The sequence below is a fragment of the Trichechus manatus genome, unplaced genomic scaffold (assembly GCF_000243295.1).
Source record: "Trichechus manatus latirostris isolate Lorelei unplaced genomic scaffold, TriManLat1.0 scaffold00024, whole genome shotgun sequence".
In the NCBI taxonomy this organism is placed as follows: Eukaryota; Metazoa; Chordata; class Mammalia; order Sirenia; family Trichechidae; genus Trichechus; species Trichechus manatus.
The window spans coordinates 11,308,646-11,334,968 of record NW_004443960.1 but is presented as its reverse complement, the minus strand read 5'-3'; the positions used below and the strand labels follow the sequence as shown (position 1 = coordinate 11,334,968).

At 43.2% G+C, this 26,323-nt stretch overlaps 1 protein-coding gene across 1 annotated transcript in view; it reads right to left on the bottom strand.

The window, feature by feature from the left end:
- The window catches only part of SNX29 (sorting nexin 29), a 589,817-nt gene that overhangs the window by 509,561 nt on the left and 53,933 nt on the right, over positions 1-26,323 (bottom strand). Inside the window, exon 4 of the mRNA XM_004373263.3 lies at positions 13,483-13,607. Within this exon, the coding sequence (XP_004373320.2) occupies positions 13,483-13,607 (125 nt within the window). The remainder of the gene's footprint in view (positions 1-13,482; positions 13,608-26,323) is intronic.

The following is a 26,323-nucleotide window of genomic DNA, read 5'->3' as shown; positions in this document are numbered from 1 at the left end:
TATACATACATACACGCTATGATGTATTAGTTTCCTATGGCTGCTATAACAAATTACCACAAAATTGATGACTTAAAATAATACAGATTTCTTTTCTTACAGTTCTGGAGGGGGCTCTACCTTCAAAATGGTCATGTTCACAACTGCGTAATACTGCAGGACAGAAAAAGCTAAGTCTCTGCTCTCAGACCTGGATTCTGATCCAGGTGATAAATACAGCCACAGACCCCTCCAAGAATGTGACAAAATCTTTGAGCCTTCCTTCCAAAGGAGGCATATACATATACATCTCCATAAACTGGACATGAGGCTAATAACCTCAGTCCCCGGGTGGTGTAAATGGCTAACAAGCTCGGCTGCTTACCGAAAGGTTGGAGGTTCAAGTCCACTCAGAGGTGCCGCCGAAGAAAGGTCTGCTGATTTACTTCCAAAAATCAGCCATTGAAAACCCTATGGAGCACAGTTCCACACTGACGCACGTGGGATTGCCAAAAGTTGGAATCAACTCGGCAAAAACTACTATGATATTTCAGTTCAACTAGCATTGACAATATTGCTTACTATGAGCCACGAACGGGGTGAGGCGTGACCTGCCCAGGTAGATACAATAAGGACTGGTCCCTAAGGAGCTTCCTGTCTGGTGGACAGGACCAGCAGGTAAAGAGATAGTTCAACTGAATGATCCTGGGTAAGTTACTCAACCATACTGAGCCTTGGTTTCTTTTCCCATAAAATAAACCCAGAAGTTCAGAATCTCCCAGCCTTCGTGGGTGATTAGAGGAAAGAGATATGAAGTGCTGAGCAAAATGCTCAGCCCATGATGACCACCCACTGCTTGCTTAGTAAATACCTTCTTATAAAAGAGCTATCTGTGTTCCTTGCTCTTTTCCCTTTTGGTTAACAGCTCTAAATGCACATGCAAGGAGCCGTGGTAGCGCAATGGTTAAGCACTCACCTGCTAACCCAAAAGTTGGAGGTTCAAAACCTCCATGGAAGAAAAGACCTGGTGATCTGCTCACGTAAAGATTACAGCCTAGGAAACCCTATGAGACTGTTCTACGGTCACCTGGGTTCACTATCAGAATGAACTCAACAGCACCTAACGACAAGTGTATATGTGCGTGAGCATGTGTGCATATGTGTATATGTGTGGATCAAGCCAATCTTTGGGATCATTTAGAAAAAGCTTCTCAGGAATGACTAAAAAACACACCAGGAAGACATGGAAGACAGGACTATCTTCTGTCTCAATCCCTAAATACCAAACTAAAGCCCACCAAGCCCATAGATCAGCCTGTCACAGCTGCACAGCGGCCTTCTTTCCACTGTCTGCCTTGCTCAGAAGCTAAGACCTGGGAATCTGGCCAGAGCAACACCATGGGCTAGCCAGTCAGTAACTTATTTTGAAATGCACCAGACAAACCATCTGTATATCCATCATGTTTCCAATCAAGTGACTCTCACCTGCAGCCTGTCTTTCTGGAAAGATGCAGTCACCTCCCTCTGACCTTGAATGCACACGAAACACTTTATGGTGTATTTTCACCCTTCAATATCCCCAATTGCTTACTGCTACAGAATCCTTCTGAAGCTTATCAGAGCGATACTGACAATGGTAAGAATTACCCCAGGAGGGCTCTGCTTCCACTGCCAGAATTAATGTGGTCTATTTAAAGTGCTGCTCACTTGCCACTTAATGCATGCAGTGTCCATAATTTCATTTAGGAATATACAGCAATCTCTCAGTGCTTCGAAACATGGGACTAATTCCAAAGGTGAGCAAGGGCTTCTGGTTCTCTGAACTCCTGAAAGCCAGCTGCCAACAAGAACAGAAGCCAGGAAGGGAGTGCTAAGCACAGCTCCCCAGGGGCACTCATCAGTAGGGCACAAGCAGCACAGAGTGTTTCACGTTTCTAATAGGCCTCAACCTCAACTGATGCCCAGAATTCACACTCTGGAGACCACAAGGAGGACAGACACCATGGTTCAAATTCTAGTTCAGGCATTGTACGACTCTGGGCAACTTATTTTGCCCTCCATTTTCCTCATCTGTAAAATGGGGATAAGAGTACCTACCTCTAAGGTTTGCTATGAGGACAAAATGAGAATGGAAAATACATGTCAAGTGCTTCAAATACATGCAGTCAATAAATGCTAGCTATAATTATTATTATTAACATACCTGGCATATAGTTAAGGAGCCCTGGTGGCACAGTGGTTAAGGTGATCAACTACTAACCAAAAGGTCAGTGGCTCGAAACCATTAATGACTCCACAGGAGAAAAATGTGCCCGTCTGCTTCTGTAGAGATTTACAGCTTTGAAAACCCTATGGGGTCAGTATGAGTCAGAATCAACCTGACAGCAGTGGGTTTGGTTTGGGGTTTTGGCATATAGTTGGTGCTCAATGAAAAGCATCTATTAATATCATTATTACGCTTGAACAGGGGCAGGCAGGCAAGCCAGTCTGGGCAATCCCCTGGCCGGGCGATTCCCTGGCCACTACAGGGCACACCTCTCTGACTCACCTCACTCCTCTCACTCTGAACCCTGCCCTGTCGGATATTGTCTTTAACATTCTGACGTTCTGTTCATCGTGCTTTTTTTTTTTTTTTTTGTATTAGTTTTGATTTTTTTAAAACACTGCATAAAATAATTATTTACTTTGATTGCTGAGTTTTTTGGCACTCCCTTAAATTTTGCACCCAAAGCAAGTGCCTCACTTGCCTCACCCTACTCCCACCCTGTACCACAGGGTCCTCCCCCAAGTTCTACCTGAACCACTGGACGAGAGGGCCTCTCTTCTTCTAGATAGGGTCAGCAAACTCTCTGTGGGCCAAATCAGGCCTGCCATCTGTTTTTGTAAATAAAGTTTTATTGGAACACAGACACACCCAATTGTTTACATACTGTTTGTGGCTGCTTTCAAGCTACAACAGCAGAGCTGAGTAATTGCAACAGAGACCCTATAGCCACAAGGCCTAAAATATTTACTACCTGGACATTTACAGGAAGAGTCTGCTAACTCTTGTTCTAGAACTAGAACTCCCAAGAATCATGTAAACCTGGAGCTACTTGGGGCCATTTTCCCCATCAGGTAGAGAGAGCCCACCTGGGAAAGACACCTCCTAGAGAAGCTGTGATGAGAAACTGGCAGATTTGGGGAAACACTGTTGCAGTCCCTGAATCCCGCCCAACCCCTGGATTTTCCAGTTATTTGAGTCAATAAATATCACTTTTTGCTAAGTCAGTTTGAGGGGGTTGCTGTCACTTGCAGGCAGAACACGCCTAACGCAGTGAGATAGGAATGTTCTTCGATCCTCTGACAACCATTTATGGAGGGCCAACAACACGTCACGCCCTGAGCAGTGCCTGTCCTCCAGAGCCGTGCAGGGGATACATCCTCATCAGCACGAAATGTACCTGCTCAAAGACAAAAACCAAGTATCGCCCCCAAGAAACAGAAAACCCACTACCCAGAGCTGGGTGCCTGGTGAACAAAGAAGGGTTTATTTTCCTCGCATAATTAGTCTGGATGAGGCAGCTGGTTCAAAGGCTCCATCAGAGCCAGAATCTCCAATTGTCTTGATCTTCACCTCCCGGTCACAGACGACTGTCATGACTCTGGGCATCACATTCACAATTAGAGTAGGAAGAAAGGCGAAGGGATAAAGCCAGCTCTGTCGCCCTTTTATTAGGCATTTAAGGAATTCCAGAAAACCACAAGAGAGTTGAGAAAGTGGAGAACAGAATGTGAAGACTGGCTTCATCACTCATGATCCATTACCTAGAGAAGGACATACCACAGCCCAAACAAAATCAGAGTTCTGATGGATTGTAAATAGGCAGATTGCAGAATTGGCCACATATGCTATCAACCATTCCAGGAGGAAAAGACCAAACAAGCTTTCCATATTCCAGTCTGAGACCTGGGTGGATACCTACGCTCTCAAATGCCAATCATCTCCCAATACAGATAAGCCCAACTACAAGGCAGAAATGGACATATTTTCTCTGCACCTTCAGCAGACATTCTTCCAAGGTCTCCTTCACCAGAAGTAGCTGATTTGCATGTTTGTGAACAGAGCAGAGAAACACAAAGAGGGAACTGAAACTCCTACAGGGCTGGCAGGGTTGGGGAGTAGACTTCCCCTCACAATTAAAAGGTTGGCCCACTATTCTCCTGGCACATGCAGTGCCCTCCGAAATTAATTTTCTACAGAAATGACATTGCTACCCTAGGCGACCCAATGAAGCAAAATATAAAGTCTGCTTTGGCTGAGTTAAATGCAACCAATTGCCTTCAAAAATCCCCAGAGAGGAAGAAGGAAGTCGGTTTCTCTCATTGTACCGTGGGGGCTGTATTAATACCACCTGCTTGCAACTGACTGTAAAGATAGACACACAGCAGGATGAATGCTGGGCCTCATGGGAGAATGAGCCGCATGCTCCAAGTCAGGGTTCTCAGTCATTATTTTGAGCACAGCCCTTTGGTGGCCTCTATAGAGAAAATATTGAAGTTGTCAAGGATTTCATTTTACTTGGATCCACAATCAACGCCGTGAAAGCAGCAGTCAAGAAATCAAACAACGTATTGCATTGGGCACACCTACTGCCAAAGACCTCTTTCAAGTGTGAAAAAGCAAAGATGTCACTTTGAGGACTGAGGTGCGCCTCATCCAAGCCATGGTGTTTTCAATTGCCTGATATGCATGCCAAAGCTGGATGGTGAATAAGGAAGATCGAAAAAGAGTTGATGCCTTTAAATCATGGTGATGGCAAAGAATATTGAATATACCATGGACTGCCAGAAGAAGGAACAAATTTGTCTTGGAAGAAGTACAGCCAGAATGCTCCTTAAAAGCAAGGATGGGAAGACTGTGTCTCAAGTACTTTGGAAATATTATCAGAAGGGACTAGTCCCTGGAGAAGGCCATCAAGCTTGGTAAAGTAGAGGGTCAGTGAAAAAGAGGGAGACCCTCAATGAGATGGATTGACACAGTGACTGCAACAATGGACTCAAACACAGCAAGGACTGTGAGGATGGTGCAGGACCGGGCAGCATTTCATTCTGGTGTGCACAGGGTCACTATTGGTTGGAACCAACTCGACAGGACCTAACAACAACAACAACTCGGCAGGTGGCCAGGTACCTTCCAGTACAGTGGAGCTACAAGGATGAATGAGGATGGGTACCCCGACCCTGGCCTTCAAGAGAGAGACAGTAGGTAGGTAGTGCCGCAGGTTTCATGTGAAAAGGACTTGGGACCATAAGAGGGGCACCTTACCTGGAGTGGGTGGGGAGCTCATGAAAAGCTTTTGGAAAGAACTGTGAAAACTCCAAGAGAATAGAAGTTTGGGCAGTCAGAGTTTGGGGAGGAAGGGAGAAGGGTAGTGGAAGGGGGAGAACAAAGGGTACTTCCAGACTTGAGGACAGCAGAAACCAAGAGTGCTATTCAAAATTTAGGATTTAACAACCACTGGACAGAGGCACTGACCAATCAGAAGGCAGTGTTCTGGAAGGCCCCCTTCCCTAGTTAATGTAATTCAGCTATTATGGGGAGGTTCCAGGCACCTCAAGGGAGGGGCCGTGGCAAAAGGAACACTTTTGGGGCTCAGTCATCATTTCTTTACAAACTGGAGAGAAGTGTGGTAATGTTTTACCTGCCAGCTGCATATGAGCCCTGGGAGGACAAGAAGGGATCCACGAAGCCAGGAGGGGCCAGAATGTTGGACACCATGACAAGCAGTGTGGACTTTGTCCCTAATCGAATAGGTGATAATGCTGAATTTTACCTGAACCCTGTGATCCTGGAAAACAGTGATAGTTAAAGAAATCCCCCCACCCTCTGTGTTGAGGAAAATGGCTTGCTGCAAATAATCACCCTTACCATAAGACTTAGATAAGACTCACGGATTGCTCCTTGTTTACCTCGCACAAGGGCAGGCACCAAAAAAACAAAAACAAAAGCAAACCCATTGCCATCAAGTCAATTCCGACTCACACAGACTCTATAGGACAGGGTAAAACTGCCCATAGGGTTTCCAAGGTTGAAATCTTTACAGAAGAAGATTGTCACGTCTTTTTCCTGCGGAGCAGCCAGTGGGTTCAAACAGCCAACCTTTCAGTTAGCAGCTGAGGGCTTAACCATGGCGCCGCCAGGGCTCCTTCAGGTCAGGCACAGACCTCCCAAATTTCCATTCCTTGCCTCATAAATGAGTAACTGAACTGCTTGTCCCGAATGAACAATCAGAAACAAAGTGCTTGTCCACCAAACTTTGGTTAAGTATCAGTCCTTCCCCCAGGTCCGTGAACTTTGGCCCAGCCTCAGTCTGAGGGTTCACCTCCTCCTTAGAGGCCCCTCCTAGAGAATGGGCTGGCCTCAGCATAAAACATTCTGATTTACTATCTGATCCAGTCACCCTTTCATCCCACTTTTCCACACTTTGGTTTTTCTAGCCTTGTTTCCTCTCCATCTCTATAAAAGAAAAATGCTTTTTCCCTGATTCTTGAGACCTTGCTGACCTTATGGTCAGAGTGTTATCCCTATTGCAGTTGCCTCCTCCTTCACTATTACGAGAGACCCTTTCCCTCTTTTCTTTCTGAAGAAAGCTTCTCCCTATCGAGGTTGGAGTCTCTGGATGGCAAAAAAAAGTTAAGCACTCAACTACTAACTAAAAGGCTGGCAGTTCAAATCCACCCAGCAGTGCCTTGGAAGAAAAGCCTGGCAATCTGCCAAGAAGATAAGTGGGTATTATAAACAATTACATGCAAATAAATCTTAAAATTCAGAAGGAATAGACATAGTCCCCCCCAAAAAACTTAACAAAACACACATGAAGAAATAAAAAACCTGAACAGTCCTACATCTGTTAGAAAAAAAGTAAATCTGTAATTACAGAACCTTCCTACAAACATCAAATATTAGTTGCACTTATGAACAAGGAATCTTTTTCATTATCTGTGTAATTTTCAAGACTGTACAATGTGTGCTGATGCAAGCCTTGTTCAGTTCAAGAGAAAAAGTGTGTGTGTGTGTGTATACATACATATATCCTTTTTTTCTATTTCTGCATGAGTTTGTATGCAATGGAATTTTTCTTTAAACGGAATAACTGTTGTTGTTAGCAGCTTCAAGATGGTCCCAACTAATGGTGACCCCATGTGTTACACAGCAGAACTGCTCTGTGGAGTTTTTTTGGCTGTAATCTTTATGGGAGCAGCTCACCAGGCCTTTTGTCTGTGGAGTCGCTAGGTGGGTTTGAACCACCAACCTTTAGGTTAGCAGCCAACTGCAAGCCACTTGCACCTAACAGCCCATAAATATAGATGCAAAAATCTCAAAATCAAATCCAACAATACATAAAAAGAATACTACATCATTACCAAGTTGGGTTTATCCTAGGAATGCAAGATTGCTTTAACACAAACTCAGTCTCAATAGATGTAGAACAAACACTTTATAAAATTCAATATCCATTAACAATAAAAACTCTCAGCAACTACAAATAGAAGGGAACTCTCTTAATCTGGTCGAGCTTTTCCTCTGAGACCAGGAGTAAGACCAGGATGTCTGTGTTTCCACTGCTATTTCCACAATGTAATAGAGGTCCTAAAGAATGCCATAAAGCCAGGAAAAAAGAACTGTAAAATTTGGAAAGGAAGAAATAAAACTCATTCTTTGCAAAAAAAGAAAGAAAAGGAACATGATTACATACTTAAACAGTCCAAAAGAATCTACAGGTAAACTATTAGAATTAACTAGCAAACTTAACAAGGTCATTGGATCCATAGTCAATATATGAAAAGCAATAGTATTTCTATATATCACAAAGAAACTATCAGAAAATGAAAACTTCTTAAAATATCATTTATAACAACATCAAAAATCACAAATACCTGGAAATAAATCTAACAAAAGATGTTCACAGAAAACTACAAAACATTTTTAAGGGATATTAGAGAAGGCTTAAATAAAGGAGGCATAGATCATGTTCCTGGATTGAAATACGCAGTTATTGTAAATATGTAAATTCTTCCCAAATTCATCCACTGATTCAATGGAATCCCAATCAAAATCCCAGCAAGTTTTTTTTGTTTGTTTTTGGCGTGGAAATTGACAATATAATTCCAAATTGCATGTGAAAATGAAAAAAGCCAAGAACAGCCAAAACAATCTTGAAGAATAAAATTGAAGAACTTAAACTTACCAGACACAAAGATTTTTCATAAAAATACAGTAATTAAGGCACTGTGCTATTGGCACAAAAACAGAGCAATACAATACAGTAGAAAGTCCACAAAAAGACCTAAAAAAATATGGACACCTGATTTATGACAAAAGTGGTACTTTAAGGCAGGTGAGAAAGAGTAATCAATGAATGGTGCTGGGTCGACTGGATATCTATACACGGAAGAAACACTAACCCTCTACTTCACATCACACACAAAAATAAATTCCAGGTAAACTGTAGATCTCAAAATGAAAGGTAAACCAAAACTAGAAAATCAACATAGAATATCTTCATGACCTTGGACTAGGCAAACATTTCTTAAACCGAACATAAAAGTGATAACGATCAAGAAGACTGATACACTGGACTAAAATTAAGTACTTCTGTTAATCAGAAGACATCATTAAGTAAGTGAAAAAATAAGTTATGGAGTGGGAAAATATGTCTCCAATGCAATGTATCCTAGGACAATTCATAGCTAGAATATATAAAGAACTTCTACAAATCACTAAGACAGAGACAGTAATCAAACAGAAAAACAGACAAAAGATTTGAACAGCCACTTCACAAAAGAGGATATCTGAATGGTTGACAGCATAAGAAAAGGGGCTCAACATCATCAGTCATCAGGAAATGACAACCAAAACACAATGAGATACCACTATACACCCTTCAGGATAATACCAAGTGCTGGCAAGGAACCACAATTCTCATGACCTGCTGATGGAAATGTGAACTGGCATAACCCCGGTCTCTGCTAAAGTTCAGCATATACATATTGTATGACTCAACGATTCCACTCCACTGAAATGCATATATATGTATACAATCACCACAACACACAGATAAGAACAGTGACATCAGCCTTATTTACGACAGCCCCAAACTGCAAGCTACTCAATTGCCATCAGTAGTAAAATGAATAAACTGCAAAATAATAAACATTAATGAAGATGAATGGCCTACTGATACATGCAAGAACAGAGCTGTTGTTGAGAGAAGCCAGACACGACAGAGAACCTAGTAAGTGACGTTCAGAATCACACAGAACTAACCCATGCTGTGAGAAGTCAGCGGAGTGGCTACCTCTGAGGAGGAGTTGAGGCAAAGTAACTAGAAGAGGGCAAGTGGGGCTGGCCACGCTCTGTTTCTTCATCCTACATGGTAGTAACATGAGTGGATTCACTCTGTAATAATTCAGTGAGCTGTACACTTATGATTTGTGCATTTATCTGTCTGAATAAATCAATAAAAGTTTAGGTTAAAAATTGCATCATTGCCCTCATTCAGTACCCAGAAAGGTAACAATGGGAATTCTTAATGGGAGTTGCCACATAGTTAACATGTTCATAAAACTGTTTAACTCATCCTGGACCATGGTCCCAAAAAACACAAAGTAAAATATCAACATGTAGGAACAAGAAGTATTTTCCTCTTGATTCCAACAACAGAAAAACAGCAGTCTAAGGGCAACAATGGCAATCGACACCCTATCTCAAGTGTCAGGGGTGACAGGTGAGGTGGAGACTGTGGTCCCATCTACAGAGGCGGCAGTATTCAGCTCCAGCCAAAGTCACCAAGGCAAACACGAGCCCAGAGTCACAGATCTCCCAGTTGAAGAAGAGCTACAAATCCACATTTCAACATGAAATCTCGCAATGCGTAAATGCTGGCTGGCACTCTTTTTAAGCATATCGTATAGCGGCACCAGTTTCCAACTCGGTCCTACACGCACCCTAACCCCAGAGGACCAATGCAGCCATGCCCCTGGCAGACACTCAATATTCTCTACTCTGCTGTTGTCAGCACTATCGTTTTGTTCACTGTCGTTACTTTGAAGTTCAGCTTGTCTCTCATTAAAGGGTAGAGTTCCTCATTTATAAACAGAGCTAATACAACATTCTCGTGGATTAATTCACCATCATTTATTCTCTTCTGTCACTTCCAATTGAGTTAACTGCACTAAAGTGGTCTACAGACGAGCAATAATGGGCGCCCGGCCCACTGCGAGAGGCGGAGTAGCTGAGAAGAGGCACAAATCTGGAGTCAGTTTGACCTGGATTGGAATCCTCAGCTGTGGAACCTGGGCAACTTACTAACTTTTTGAGCCCCCGTTTCATCATCCAATAAATAAGGACACCATCATGTATTCTGGAAAGCTGTTACCGTGTTACTATCATCAAGTACCAGCACACGCAGCTCTGTACAGAGCCAGGACTGAGAGCTTTGCACTTTTCCATTAAGCCCTCACCACTACCCTGAGAGATGGGTGCTGCTACTACGCTCATTTTACACATGAGGAAGAGGAAGCTCAGAGAGGGGACATCCCAGAGAGCTCCTGTGTTACAAGTCACTGAGTGGGGGATTGCAACCCTGGCAGTCTCACTCCGGGGCCTGTGATCTTAACCGCTACACTACATACAGCAGCCAGCAGGGACAAGGGGCATGGCTTGTTCCCATCCAATCCTTCTCTTCAGATTTTGTTTTCTTCTCTCTGAAAGGGTCTTCCCATGGCTTTAACAACGTTCTCAAGAAGTCACTGATCTGATCTTTCCCAGTTTTCAGTTGATAAACCCACCTGCCCCCCTCCCTCTGAGCTTTTTAATCAAACATTCAACAGAAGGAAAGGGGTTTTAATCAGCCAAGCACTCTCCTGCATGCAGTGAATGGTTAACACCTCCGACGTTGATGGCAGAGGCCCTTGGCAGCCACTCCAAGACTCAGCTCACTTGCTCTTTTCCCTGTTTCCAATCGGCTGGGAGGCCACCAGCACATCCTTGTCAGCAGAAACCAGAGCCAGAGCCTCTGCGTGGCTGTCAGTCTCTCAGGGATTCAGGTGTACAACTCATGCTGAGACACAGACATGCAGCAAAAGCCGCAAATGCTGGAGACGCCTTCCAAACACGCTGGTGCTTCTCAAGTTATCAGGGCCAAGGAACAAAAAGACAGGAAGTCCAGTCTGCATGGGAACAGAAAGGGCCATGCTTCATGGCCAAAGGGTCAGAAGGGTGTTTGAGTCATAAGGGTGGCTGAGGTGGGGGAAGAAGTTAAAAGTTAAAAGGGAGGTGGGGAGGGGAGGGTAACCGTTAAACATTTATTAGTTTCTGTGAACTGAAGCAGGTGCTTCACATGAGTCCTCGTGACAACCCTCCAGCCAATACAGTGTGACCCCCCCCCTCCACAGGTGAAAACAACTGAGGCTCAGTGAAGGAAGCTTTCCCCAGGTCATACAGACTTAACCCTCCTCATCAGACTCCAAAGCCAGGGTTGCCTCTGCCGTGGCTAGCACCTGCCCTTGGCCCGGATGGAAGCAGACCAAGTGCCTCATGGGTTACTCCACATCGGTTTCTCTAAAGCAGCATCTCCAGGAGACAATAAGATGGAAACGAAAAGAAGTAGCAGGGCTCAGCAAGCCTACGGGGGCTCTGGAAAAACGTTATGTGACCCCTCACCAACCAGCCAGTAGCATAAGCCACACCCCTGCGAGGATCAGGGGAGCATCATAGGAATGCGAAGCCACTGAGACACTCTCCAGGCTGGCATCCTAGGTGGTCAGGGCAGCGAGGTAGTGACTTCTACTAGGACTGACGCCCTGGGTGCTGGCTATTCTCTGAGCTGGCTCCTGATGCCCTGGGTACTGGCTATTCTCTGAGCTGGCTCCTGATGCCCTGGGTACTGGCTATTCTCTGAGCTGGCTCCTGACTTCCCTGGGTGCTGGCTATTCTCTGAGCTGGCTCCTGACTTCCCTAGCTTTTAAAGGAGCGGACCCTGGAGCACAGCAGAAAAATCAACAGTGACAGGGATCCCTCTTGCAGCTGTCCCCAGACCCTAACAGGAACCACATCTAGTTCTGAAAAACGAGCAACTGGTCAGATGAGCAACAGGAATCAAAGGTCTGTGGAAGGGGTGTTGGAAAAGGAAGATACACCAACATGAAGGAGAGGGAAGGCTAAGGAATTTCCACTGACACCTCACCAAGCACAACCAGGTCTGATTTTTAGCTGTGAAAGCAAGGGAACTGCCAAAAGATAACACATTTTGCTCAGCAGTGATTCTGACATTATCACAACAAGAAAGATTTGGGACCCTGGGGCCGCAGCCACAAGCATGGTCTGAAAGAACCTGCTCGTTAAAACCTGGAGGGAGGAAAAGAACGTGGGATGTTTTTACACAACATGACACCGTTTGAGGCTCAGATCTAAAGCACATGACTTGTAACAGTTTTGTAACAGTTTCCTCTCCTGTACAGTGGAGATAATAAAGGTAGCCCTAGTGGCACAGTGGTTAAGAGCTACAGCGGCTAACCAAAAGGTCAGCAGTTTGAATCCACCAGGCGCTCCCTGCAAACCCTACTGGGGCAGTTCTACTCTGTCCTATAGGGTTACTATGAGTCAGAATCGACTCGATGGCAACGGGTGTTTTAACACCACATAAGGAGCCCTGGTGGCGCCATGATTAAACATTCAGGCTGCTAACCTACAGGTCAGCAGTTCAAACCCACCAGCTGCTCCACAGGAGAAAGATCTGGCAATCTGCTTCTGTAAAGATTACAGCCTTGGAAACCCTCTGGGGCAGCTCTACTCTGTCCTATAGGGTTGCTATGAGTCGGAATCGAACCAACAGCAACGGGTTTGGGTTTTTTTTTTTGGTTACAACCACACAGCTGTCATGAGGACTGAATAAGTTAATGGCTGGAAAAGACTAACAAAGTGTGGGGCTGACACTAAGTACACTGTATGCGCTAACATTATTATTAGCATTAGCACTATCATTGAAGACCTTGGAGCCTGACACACGGCAAATGCTTTTACACCATTTAGACGGGTGATGGCAGAACTATAAGCTCAGAGACCTGAGGGGTTTCTGCTGATGTGGTGGAAGACATTTAATTATGAAATGCCATGCTCTCCCTGTGCATAAAATTAAAACAGATTATTAATTTCCCAGCAATTCCACACCTCATCTGCAGAATAAGCACCTGGCTGCAGGCCCCTGCACCCTGCAGATACTAACACGTGGCTCTGAGGATTCTGCACCAAAGATGACTTCATTTCAATTAAGATGCCAGACCACACAAATGCTGTTCTGTCTACACAGCAGACAGCCTCACACATGGATTCCACCCCTCTTCCCCTAATTGCACGCAATAGCTGCCTTGCCCGCTATTAAAAAATAAATAAAAATAAAAAGAGAGAGCAAGACCGGCCGAGAAGGTAACCGCCTCCCACCGCAGCAGGCAGAGCCATACCTGTCTCGGTTTTGCTGGCGAAGCCCGCTGCCTGTTTGATGGCCGCCGCTGTGAGTGCCAATCCCCGACTCCTCTTCAAGCCGTGCTGCAGGACAGCTTCAAACTGGGCACAGAGACAAGTCACCCTGCGAGAGAACCAATGATCCATCAATCCACCCAGGAAGAGAGCAGCAGCCAGGGCAGCCCCGGCATCTCCAGGGCACAGGCTGAGTCTCCAGGTGTCAACTTCAGCGTGAAGGTGGACAGGAGACACCTGGAAGCACAGGCCGTTGTTGTGAGTTGCCGTTGAGTTGATTCCACCTCATGGCAACCCCATATGTGCAGAGCAGAACTGCTCCATAGGGTTTTCAAGGCTGTGATCTTTTGGAAGCAGATCGCCAGGCCTATCTTCCGAGGTGCCTCTGAGTGGGTTCAAATCACCAATCTTTCAGCTAGCAATTGAGCACTTAACCAACTGTACCACCCCGGGACCTTGGAAGTACAGGCAGGGGCTAGAAATTGACTCTACAATCTGTCTCTGCTTATGTATGTTTCATATAGCACAGGAAGCCCCACACAGTCAACCCCTATGCATCAGAGTCCTGCAAGCAGAGAAACAATTCACAGGAACAAGGGAAAATGGAATCGGTGCCAGCCAGCAGAGGATTAAAAAAAAAAAAGCCAATTTAGAAACAAATTAGTTCAGGATGAGGAGGGGTTGCATTATCAACTGTATCCAATTCACAAGTTTCAACTCTCATTCATATTACACATAGTTTAAGGAACCAGATTATATTTTCGGAGATGGAACTCACTAGCCTGCCAAGTTGGAAACAATGTGTAATTTCATGGCCTGTTACATAACACTGAAAAATAATATAAATTCTGATTCTCATTCTTGATTTTGTTGTAAGCGATTGTATTGTGAAGTTAGATCCAGAGTTGAAGGAGTTTTCAATTAAGTTACAATTACTATGCACATAATTGAATTTTTCTCCATAACCGAAGAAACAGGAGAATAAGGAACATGTTCAAAAAAAAGATAAGGTCACAGCAACTACACTGGATTCTTAACAACCCTCCCAGGGTCCTGTGTGAAGGTGTGATTAGGCCTGTGGATTGTGAGGTCTCTTCCATTTACTCATTCAACAGCTATTTCCTGAATGTGTCCCAGGTGCCAGGCAGGCACTGTTCTAGGCTCTGAGGATAGAAAGGCAGGAGTAAGACAGGCAAGTCACTGCCTCACCATACATTTGCATGGTTCTAGAAAAGCCTTGGAGAAGGACATCGTGCTTGGTAAAGTAAAGGGTCAGTGAAAGATAAGAAGACCCTCAACGAGAGGGACTGACGCAGTGGTTACAACAATGGGCTCAAGCATAGCAATGATTGCAAGGATGGCACAGGACTGGGCAGTGTTTCCTTCTGTTGTACACAGGGCCACTATAAGTCAGAACCAACTTGATGGCACCTAACAAACAACAACAAGAAGGAGCCCTGGTGGCACAACGCTTAAGCTCTTGGCTGCTAACCAAAAGGTTGGTGGTTCAAACCCACCCAGCCACTCCATGAGAGAAAGACCCGGCAATCTGCTCATGTAAAGATTACAGCCTAGAAAACCCTATTGGGCAGTTCTACTCTATCACATGGGGTCACTGTGGTCAAAATTGACTCAACGACACCTAACAACAAGTACAGAGCAATACACAAGCAAACTACGACACCTAACAACAAGTAGAGAGCAATAACAAACTAATAAACTACGTTTCAGTTTATGAGCCCTTTAAAGAAAATAAAATAGGATGAGGTGGTGAGCGTCCTGGATTCCAAGGAGCCTTCCTGTGTGGTCGACACTGGGGATTGGATTAGACTGTGTGGCCTGAATGGAAGTGACCCTAGAGCTAGACCTGGATATGATAAGAAGCAACAGGCTGTGCAGAGGGGGCCAGTGCAAAGGCCGCCCTGAGGTCATCATCATCTGGCTGAACCTTGCCTAAATGCAGGCATTTCCTGCCCCACCTACCCACGACCACACCTGTAGTAATGATAGCCCAGGTGTTTATCACTCTGTGGGTGATAAAACATTGTCACAGTCATTGTTTCACCAGCTCCTCCTCTCAACACTGCCACGTAGGTGATGCAGGTATTATTATCTCCATTTTACACTTCAAGAAACTGAGGCTTAATAAGTGACTTCCTCAAGATGACAGAACATAATAAGCAGGAACACCTGTACTTCGGCCCCACCTCTCTTTGCCAATCCAAGGCAGTTTTCACTACACGCCACACCACCAAATCAGCATCCTTTCTTCTAAAAGTCCTCTCGCTCCCATACCCAACCTTTACTCAAGCCATTCCATCTACACCAGAAACCCTAACAGAGCCTCAGCAAATACACAGCACTGTGCCTTTACTCTCCCTTCTGTGCTCATGGCAGACATCGCTAGTCTATCCCAGCTTCTACGCTGACATCCCAGGATAGGCTGCCACTGCCAAATGACCCAAGTTGGCCCTCCACAAGAAGGAAGCCTATTTCCTATTTCCTAACCAAAGAAATTAAAAAAACACTTGCTGTTGACTTGATTTCAACTCATGGCGACCCCATACGTGTCAGAGCAGAACTGTGCTCCATAGTGTTTTCAATGGGCATGAACTTTCAGAATCCGAGGTGCCTCTGGGTGGGTTCAAACCACCAACCTTTCAGTCAGTAGCCAAGTACTTAACTGTTTGCAGTACCCAGAGACTCCATCTAACCCCTATCTTGTCTTTCCTATACCCCCTGAACCTGGCTGGTGCCTGGTACATAATGTGTGTCCATGAATGTTTTTTCAGTGGGTCAGTATCTTAGTTATCTAGTGCTATGATAATGGAAAGACCACGAGTGGGTGGCTTTAACAAAGAGAAATTTATTCTCTCAGGGTTTAGGAGGCTAGCAGTCCGAATTCAGGGCGCCAGCTCCAGGGAAAGGCTTTCTCTCTCTGTTGGCCCGGGAGAAGGTCCTTGTCATCCATCTTCCCTTGGTCAAGGAGCTTCTCAGTGCAGGGACCCCAGGTTCAAAGTATGCACTATGCTCCCGGTGCTTCTTTCTTGGTGGTATGAGGTCCCCCATGTCTCTGCTTGCTTCTCTCTTTTATATCTCAAAAGAGACTGACTTAAGACACAGCCTAATCTTGTAGATTGAGTCCCACCTCATTAACATAGCTGTCACTAATCCCATCTCATTAACATCATAGAAGCAGGATTTACAATACATAGGAAAATCACATCAGATGACAAAATGGAGGACAATCACACAATACTGGGAATCATGGACTAGCCATTTGGACACACACTTTTTGAGGGACACAATTCAACCCATAACAGTAAAGGGGTAAACTTCAACCACAGGTCCTAGAACTCTCCCGTTCACTGAAATAAGCTTCTTTGTGGGGCAGCTGTGACTCATAAATATTCGCTGTACATATGCTAGTCTCCCTACATATCCCCTCAGGTATTTGATCAAACACATGGAGAGCTCCCTGGAAGCCAGGACATCCATCAAAACTATCTAAATTCCACAATAACCCAAATAGAGGCTTAGTAAAATGAAACCTGACCAAGGCCCTGCCTCAGAAAAAAATAAAAAAATCCTGAGTTGTGTTTAGAGTTCTCCAAAATTAACCAAAGCCTCTACATTTACACAATGATCCATTCAACATCCTGTTGCTGATGGAAATATGTACATCCTTCAAAAACTAGAACAGAGGAAAGGAGACAAGGGCTTTGCAACAATTAAAGGTATTTTTTAAATAACATATAAATGATGGCACCAGGCAAGAATTACAACAATGCCTAGAAGTAAATAGGAAGGTCAATCAGAGTACAAGCTTTGAGGTTTGTTCTCCTAGTAACAGAAGATGGAGCCTACGTTCCATCTACATCCAGGAAAGCACCTCTTCTTTTCTTGCTGCCCTTAATCCAATGATGCCAAAAGCAAGCCACCATTTTAAAAGTCCGTAAATAGTCATCCCTCAAAAGAGCAAGGCAACAAGGAGCTAGGCAACCCTAAGACACAATGTCTTTGCACAGTTCCTGGCACACAGTAGGCCCTCTGAAAATGTCTGCTGAGTGATGGCTGAATAGTCAGTCTGTTCTCAAGGAGCTTAAAATCACTTTGGAGAAATAAGACAGATTCTCCAGGCTGTAGAAAACTCCACTACCTCAAGCAGCTTTGCATCAGAATCCTGCTTTCTTCACTTAGCATCCGCCCCCCACAGCTCTGCATTGGAATTCTGTTTTCTTTACTCCGAAGTTATATGAAAACCCCATTGCACCTGCATAGTATGATTAAGAATGTTGCTGACATAACTTGTATAAACTCCCTACTTGTAAATCCCTTAAAAATAACTTTTCTCCTCATCCTCGGGAAGCAATCTTGGCGGCAGCAGCTCCGACTGACTCCTTTCCTTGAGCAATGAAATAAAGGTGCTTTTCTGCCTTCCCACTTCAATCTCTTGTTTATTGGCCAATACGAGTCATGCTGAGCAAGAACCTGGGGTTTCCACCAAGTAACAAAACATGAAACGGTCACACAGAAAACTAATAATATGAGGAAGTCTGTGGCAAAAGAGGGCCCACTAAGAGCTGGCGAAGCAGAAAAATTATGTACTTTGGATTTAGACCAGGGTTTCTAAACCTTGGCACTATCAATACTTTTGAACCAGGTCATTCTCTGTTATGGAAGGCTATCCTGTGCACTTAAGGATGTTGAGCAATATCCCTGGCCTCTAACCACTAGATACCAGTAACACTCCTTCCCCTCAGCTGTAGCAACCCAAAATGTCCTCAGACATTGCCAACTCTCCCCTGGGCAGTAAACTCACCCACAACTGAGAACCACATGTTCAGACTGACTCTGGTGTCAATTTCAGCTCTGCCAGCTGTAATAGTGAGGCCTCTCTAAGCTTCAGGTTTCCTCACCTATGAACTAGGATCAGTCAATTCACCTTGAGCAGATGCCATGAGAAGCATCTGACTTGAAGTTGTTCCACTGACTCAGTGGTTCTCAAACTGGCTGCAGAGAAGAACCACCCAAGGTGCTTTTACAAGATACCAGTGGCCAGACTCCCACCAGACCAGTCTGGAGGTAGGTCAGGGCATCCATGTTCCTTTGGACTCACCACGGAGACCCATGACACCACGCCACACGGTCCTGTTACCCTCGTAGGAATTAACAAGACTTTCATTACCCATTAGTCTCCAATGGCACCCAAGTTAGTCAGGCAAGGGTATTGTCACCACAACTTAAAACCATTCATCCAAGTCTTACTAGCCCTCATCCTTTCTTCCTGGGCAATTATGTCTGATAAGGGACCAGAGAACCCAGATCAAGAGGAGCATGTCATAAAATGGTTCAAATCTCAGGCACAGTCTCTGACAGTTTGCTTGGCTCCAATACACAGGTCAGTAACTACCCTGCCAGCTCAAGATAAAACATGGCTGGCCCCAAAAGGGAATGGAATGCAGGTGAACAGCATAAATCTAATCTCCTCACTGGGTGAAATCCCAACAACATGGCCTATGGATGGGTGAAACATTATTACTATGACACAGGTCACTACTTACCTTACACAGCAGAAAATGCCGGTAGGCACGGGTCCTGTAATTAGCTCATTATGACACTTGCTTTTCTACCTAAGACCTACCCCCTACCACATCCCTTTTTCACCTTCCCATTTGACCTGAGCTTACATCTACTGGCCATTCAAGACTTAGTTGCAGTGTTCCCTCCTCCAGGAAGCCTTCCCGAGTGCATCCTCATTCTGAGCTTCTTTCTCCTGCAGCACTAATTATCTCGTTTCCATGGCTGCCTCCCCTTGCTAACTATGAGCTCTCTGACAGCAAGGATCATACCTCATTCATCTTGGTTGCTCTTGCACATAGCATGATGCCTGGCACTCCACCACTCATTCCCTTACAAAACAAGTATTTACTGACCCCCACCATAAACTAGGTAGTATGGTGGACATGACCAAAATGATTCCTCCCCTCTGGAAACTCAGAATATGAACTGATGTACATTTAGGTGAGAGATGAATTTCAGAAGATCTTATATAATTTGTAATTCAAACCCACGTAGTCAAGACTGGTGAAGCAAGGAGAACACATTTATCCAAGCACATGACAAGTGTGGTGGGCACACCATGGAGACACTGATTTATAACCATCACCCTCAGGACTTCTCTTTCTTCTCATCTTTACTCAGTTATGTGGTAATTCCTGCAAGATGACAGGGGCACCTGCTTTGGTGTAGCTCCTTATTTCCTTAGCTCAGTCTCTAGTATCGCCCAGAATACTCTCTGCTAAGTCCACAGCCCACGGCATCACAGCAGTGGGTTGGCTGCCTCCGTGGCATTTTATCACATCTAACTTCTATTCTAAGTTATTGAGTTGGGGGCATATTTTTAATTAAGTGAAGGTACTTAAATAATAATGAATGCTTGAAACATAAAATAAAAAAGCACCAACCAACAAAATCACTCCACATTTCTACATATACAGCTGTTCACCAGTTAATGGCCCTGCCACATGGCAAAAGAATAGACAGACTTTACAATTCAGCCCACCAGTTTTGAAATTACATAAAGCTAATCCATTCGTTCTTTTTAATACAGGATGATTTCTATAATTTCCTAGGGTGATTTTATTCGTATGTTATACCTCACTGTTTCAAATTTACATAAAATATAACTGCTCTGCAGCATTATTCATAATAGCCAAAAAGTGGGGGGAGAAAACCCAAATATCCATCAATGGTGAAAGGAAAAATTAAAAATTACAACAGAACGAAACACCACCCAGTCCTACACCATCTTAAAATTGTTGCCATGTTTGAGCCCACTGCTGCAACCACTGTGTCAATCCACCCTGTTGAAGGTCTTCTCTTTTTCACTGACCTTCTCTACCAAGCATGACGCCCTTCTCCTTTACCCCATGGATTTCACTGGCAGAAACCGTTCCTACACTATAACTTACAAATCAGACAAAGATTTAAGAATAAAGATGTATCCACATAAGGGAATACTATTCAGCAGTAAAAAGGAATGAAGTACTGATACACGCTAGGACATAAATGAACCTTGAAAACACTATGCTAAGTGACTGGAACCAGTCACTAAGGACACACATTATATGATTACATTCATATGAAATGTCCAGAAGAGGCAAACCCATAAAGACAGAAAGCAGGTTGGTAGTTGCCTAGGACTGGGGTTGGGATCAGGGATTAACTGTAAACAGAAATCAGTAAACTTTTGGGGGTGATGGAAATGTTCTAAAATGGGATTGTGGTAATGGATGCACAATGCTATGAATTTACATTTTTTAAAATAAATCACAGGCGGCGAGGCCAAGATGGCGGAGTAGTCAGATGCTTCTGGTGGTCCCTCTTATACCAAAGACCAGAAAAAACAAGTGAATTGATTTATATATGACAATCTAGAAGCCCTGAACATCAAAGACAAAGTTGAGGACTTGGGCTGAGTGGCAGGGGGAGGGAAAGACAGTTCAGAAGCAGCATGGAGGTGCCAGACCTGACCCAGGGGAGCCGGTGCCCTGCAGGCCGGATCAGCTTGTGTGAGCGGTGAGGTGGGCATTGGCATTCAGGACGTGTTTTCCACATCAAGAGAGACTGATGGCAGAGTCTGCTCAGGCCTTCAGAGCCAGTGAAAAGTGGTGATCAATCAGTAAAAGTTAAGTACACGCATTTAACCTACCACGTGGTTCAAAAAACATCTCGTTTGGGAAGAACCTCTCTCCCACTTACCCGCTCCCTCCCCAGTCTGCACCAGTCCTGGGCCAGTTTCAGTGACTGGTCCCCTGGGCCGGAAGTAGGACCTGTCATACACCCTGAACCATTCTCCCAGCCTTGGAGAGGGAACAAATTAACAAACAGGAGAAAACCTGACAACTCCCCTAAACCGAAAACTCAGGGCAGGTACAGCTCCTTTACCTAGGCACAGGTATAACGGGTCCACGGACTTTGAATGCCTTTCACACCTGCATAAACCTGTGTGGGCCCATTTCAACAGCACAAGCCCTCATTAGCACACTACAATAGGGTATATACCTGAAGCCTAACTTTACTGTATTAGCTATATGGTGGATTGGTAGGTTCGTAACATTTGATACCACTCTGCCCATTAAGCAGGGTCCTCACCTACCCACATCAGGGGCCTGAGAACTGGTGGCTTCACCCACACCACCTATGACAGGGGTCCAAGAATAAGTGGTGTCTCTCAGTCCTTACAGCCAACAGCACTGAGTGCCCATAGTCCGGCTGCAAAACCCACTCACCTACACACTCTCGGGAACGGGAACATGCTTTCCTCGGAGATACTCAGGAGCAGCCATCAGTCTCCTGCCTTGCTCAGAGCGTGAATCCCTACTGCAGCCAGATACCTGTGTCTACTCCAATCGCCCCTGCCCATCTAGAACTGTAGATGTGAGGCCTCCACCACACATTTGGTGACTATCTGGACACCTGAGCTGAATCCATACAAGAAAAGTAAATGGACTTCTGGGCTCACATACCTAGTAACTGATGTAACCACCTGGTTACAGGACATTAGAGCATCAAAGGCACCAACAACCAAACTAGCTCACACGAGCGGCCTATGTGGGCACAGCAAAACAAAACAAAATAAGAAGTTAGGACACAGTAAGCAAACATAAAATAAATAAATAACTTTCAATGGCTCAGAGACAATAGTCAATATCAAATCACATAAAGAGGCAGACCATGATGGCTCCAGCAAGCTCCCAAAACAAAGAATCAAGAAATTTTCCAGAAGAAGAGAACATCTTGGAATTATCAGAGGTAGAATATAAAAGATTAATATACAGAACTCTTCAAGAGATCAGGAAGGAGATCATGCAAAACACAGAACAAGCCAAGGAACACACAGACAAAGAAACAGAGGAACTTAAGAAGATTATAGAAGAGCACGATGAAAATTTAACAGGCTGCAAGAGTCCATAGAGAGACAGCAAACAGAAGTCCAGAAGATTAACAATAAAATTTCAGAATTAGACAACTCAATAGAAAGCCAGAGGAGCAGAATTGAGGCAATGGAAGTCAGAATTAGTGAGACTGAAGATAAAGCACTTGACACCAACTTATTTGAGGAAAAATCAAGTAAGAGAATTTTAAAAAATGAAGAAACCCTAAGAATTATGTGGGACTCTATCAAGAGGAATAACCTATGAGTGACTGGAGTACCAGAATGGGGGGGATAATAGAAAATATAGAGAGAATTGTTACAGATTTGTTGGCAGAAAACTTCCTTGATATCATGAAACATGAGAAGATATCTATCCAAGATGCTCATCAAACCCCACACAAGGTAGATCCCAAAAGAAAGTCACAAAGACATATTAAAATCAAACTTGCTAAAACCAAAGATACAGAGAGAATTTTAAGAGAGCTAGGGATAAACGAAAAGTCGCCTACAAAGGAAAGTCAATAAGACTAAGCTCAGACTAGTTAGCAGAAACCACGCAGGCAAGAAGGCAATGGGATGACATATATAAACCTTGAAGGAGAATAACTGCCAGCAAAGAATTATATATCCAGCAAAACTGTCTCTCAAATATGATGTTGAAATTAGGGCATTTCCAGATGCACAGAAGTTTAGAGAATTTGTAAAAACCAAACCAAAATTACAAGAAATACTAAAGGGAGTCCTCCAGTTAGAAAATCAGTAACAACAGATAACAAACCAAGAACAGAACACAGGACAGAGCAACCAGATATAAACCCAGATAGGGAAGTTACAAAAATAAATCAAAGCTAAAACACTGAAAATAGGGAAACAGAAATGTCAATATGTAAAAGATGACAACATCAAAACAAAAAAGAGGGACTAAAAAATGTAGTCACACATCTTGCATGTGGAGAGGAAGTCAAGGTGATATAAAGAAATAAAAAAGTAGTTTAAACTTAGAAAAACAGGGGTAAATATTAAGGTAACCACAAAGGAAACTAACAATCCTACACATCAAAATAAAAAACAAGAAAAATATAAAGACTCAGCAAAGACAAAATCAACAACAATGAAAAAGATAAAAAGAAAATACATGAAGAAAAATGACTCAGCACAGAAAACTAAGTGGAACAAAGAAACTGTGAACAACACACACACAAAAAAATGACAGCACTAAACTCAGACCTATCAATAATTACGCTGAATGTAAATGGACTGTATGTGCCAATAAAAAGAAAGTGGCAGAATGGATTAAAATCCATCTATACGCTACCTACAAGAGACACACCTTAGACTTAAAGACACAACAAACTAAAACTCAAATGATGGAAAAAAATATTTTAAGCAAACTATACTCAAAAATCTCTGACAAAATAGGCTTCAAAATAAAATCCACCACGAAGGATAAGGAAGGACACTATGTAATTATTAAAGGCTCAATATATCAGAAGTACATAACCATAATAAATATTTATGCAAGCAAAGACAGGGCTCCCAAATACATAAAACAAACTCTAATAGCATTGAAAAGAAAGATAGACAGCTCTGCAATAATAGTAGAAGACTTCAACACACCACTTTCGGTAAAAGACGGAACATCCAGAAAGAAGCTCAATAAAGACATGGAAGATTTAAATGCCACGATCAACCAACTTGACCTCATACACATATACAGAACACTCTACTCAAGAGCAGACAAGTATACTTTCTTTTCCAACGCACATGGAACATTCTCCAGAATAGACCACTTATTAGGTAGGCCATAAAGCAATCCTTAACAGAATCCAAAGCATCGAAATATTACAAAGCATCTTCTCAGATCATAAAGCCATAAAAGTGGAAATCGATAACAGAATAAGCAAGGAAAAATATCAAACACATGGGAACTGAACAACACTTTGCTCAAAGACTACTGGGTTATGGAAGAAATTAACGATGGAATAAAGAAATTCACAAAATCAAACAAGAATGAAAACACATCCTACCAGAACCTTTGGGACACAGCAAAAGCAGTGTTCAGAGGCACACATCCAGAAAGAAGGGCCAAAATCAAAACATTAACCCTACAACTCGAACAAATAGAAAGAGAGCAGCAAAAGAAGTCCTTGGGCACCAGAAGAAGGCAAGTAATAAAAACTAGAGCAGAATTAAATGAAATAGAGAATAGAAAAACAATTCAAAGAGTTAACAAGACCAAGAGCTGGTTCTTTGAAAAGATCAACAAAAATGATAAACCACTGGCCAAACTGACAAAAGAAAAGCAGAAGAGGAAGCAAATAATCTGAATAAGAAATGAGAAGGGCGATATCGCAACAGACTCAACTGAAATTAAAAGAATCATAACAGAATACTATGAAAAACTGTACTCTGATAAATTCGAAAACCTAGAGGAAACGGACAAATTTCTAGAGACACACTACCTACCTAAACTAACACAAACAGAGGTAGAACAGCTAAACAAACCTGTAACAAAAGAAGAGATTGAAAAGGTAATTAAAAAACTCAAAACAAAAAAAAAGCCCTGGCCCAGATGGCTTCACTGAAGAAGTCTACCAAACTTTCATAAAAGAGTTAACACCACTACTACTAAAGGTATTTCAGAGCATAGAAAAGGATGGAATACTCCTAAACTCATTCTATGAAGCCAGCATAACCCTGATACCAAAACCAGGTAAAGACACTACAAAAAAAGAAAATTACAGACCGATATCCCTCATGAACACAGATGCAAAAATCCTTAACAAAATTATAGCCAATAGAATTCAACAACATATCAAAAAAATAATTCACCATGACCAAGTGAGATTCATACCAAGTATGCAGGGATGGTCCAACATTAGAAACAATCACTGGAATCTATCACATAAATAAAACAAAAGACAAGAACCACATGATCTTATCAATTGATGCAGAAAAGGCATTTGACAAAGTCCAACACCAATTCATGATAAAAACTCTCAGCAAAATAGGAATAGAAAGAAAATTCCTCAACATAATAAAGGGCATTTATACAAAGCCAACAGCCAACATCATCCTAAATGGAGACTCTGAAAGCATTCCCCATGAGAACAGGAACCAGACAAGGATGCCCTTTACCACCACTCTTATTCAACATTGTGCTGAAGGTCCTAGCCAGAGCAATTACGCTAGAAAAAGAAATAAAGGACATCCAAATTGGTAAAGAAGAAGTAAAAGTATCTCTATTTGCAGATGATACGAATTTATACAAGAAAACCCCAAAGAATCCACAAGAAAACCACTGGAACTAATAGAAGATTTCCGTAAAGTATCAGGATGTAAGATAAACACACAAAAATCAGCTGGATTCCTCTACACCAACAAAGAGAACTTCGAAGAGGAAATCACCAAATCAATACCATATTTACAATAGCCCCCAAAAAGATAAAATACTTAGGAATAAACCTAACCACAGATGTAAAAGACCTATACGATGAAAACTACAAGACACTACTGCAAGAAACCAAAAGAGACCTGCATGAGGGGAAAAACATACCTTGCTCATGGATAGGAAGACTCAATATTGTGAAAATGTCTATTCTATACAAAGCGACCTACAGGTACAATGCAATCCCGATCCAAATTCCACCGGCATTTTTTAATGAGATGGAAAAACAAATCACCAACTTCATATGGAAAGGGAAGAGGCCCCAGATAGGTAAAACATTACTGAAGAAGAACAACAAAGTGGGAGGCTTCATACTACCTGATTTTAGAACATATGATATCGCCACAGTAGTCAAAACAGCCTGGTACTGGTACAACAACAGATACATAGACCAATGGAACAGAATTGAGAATCCAGACGTAAATTCATCCACCGA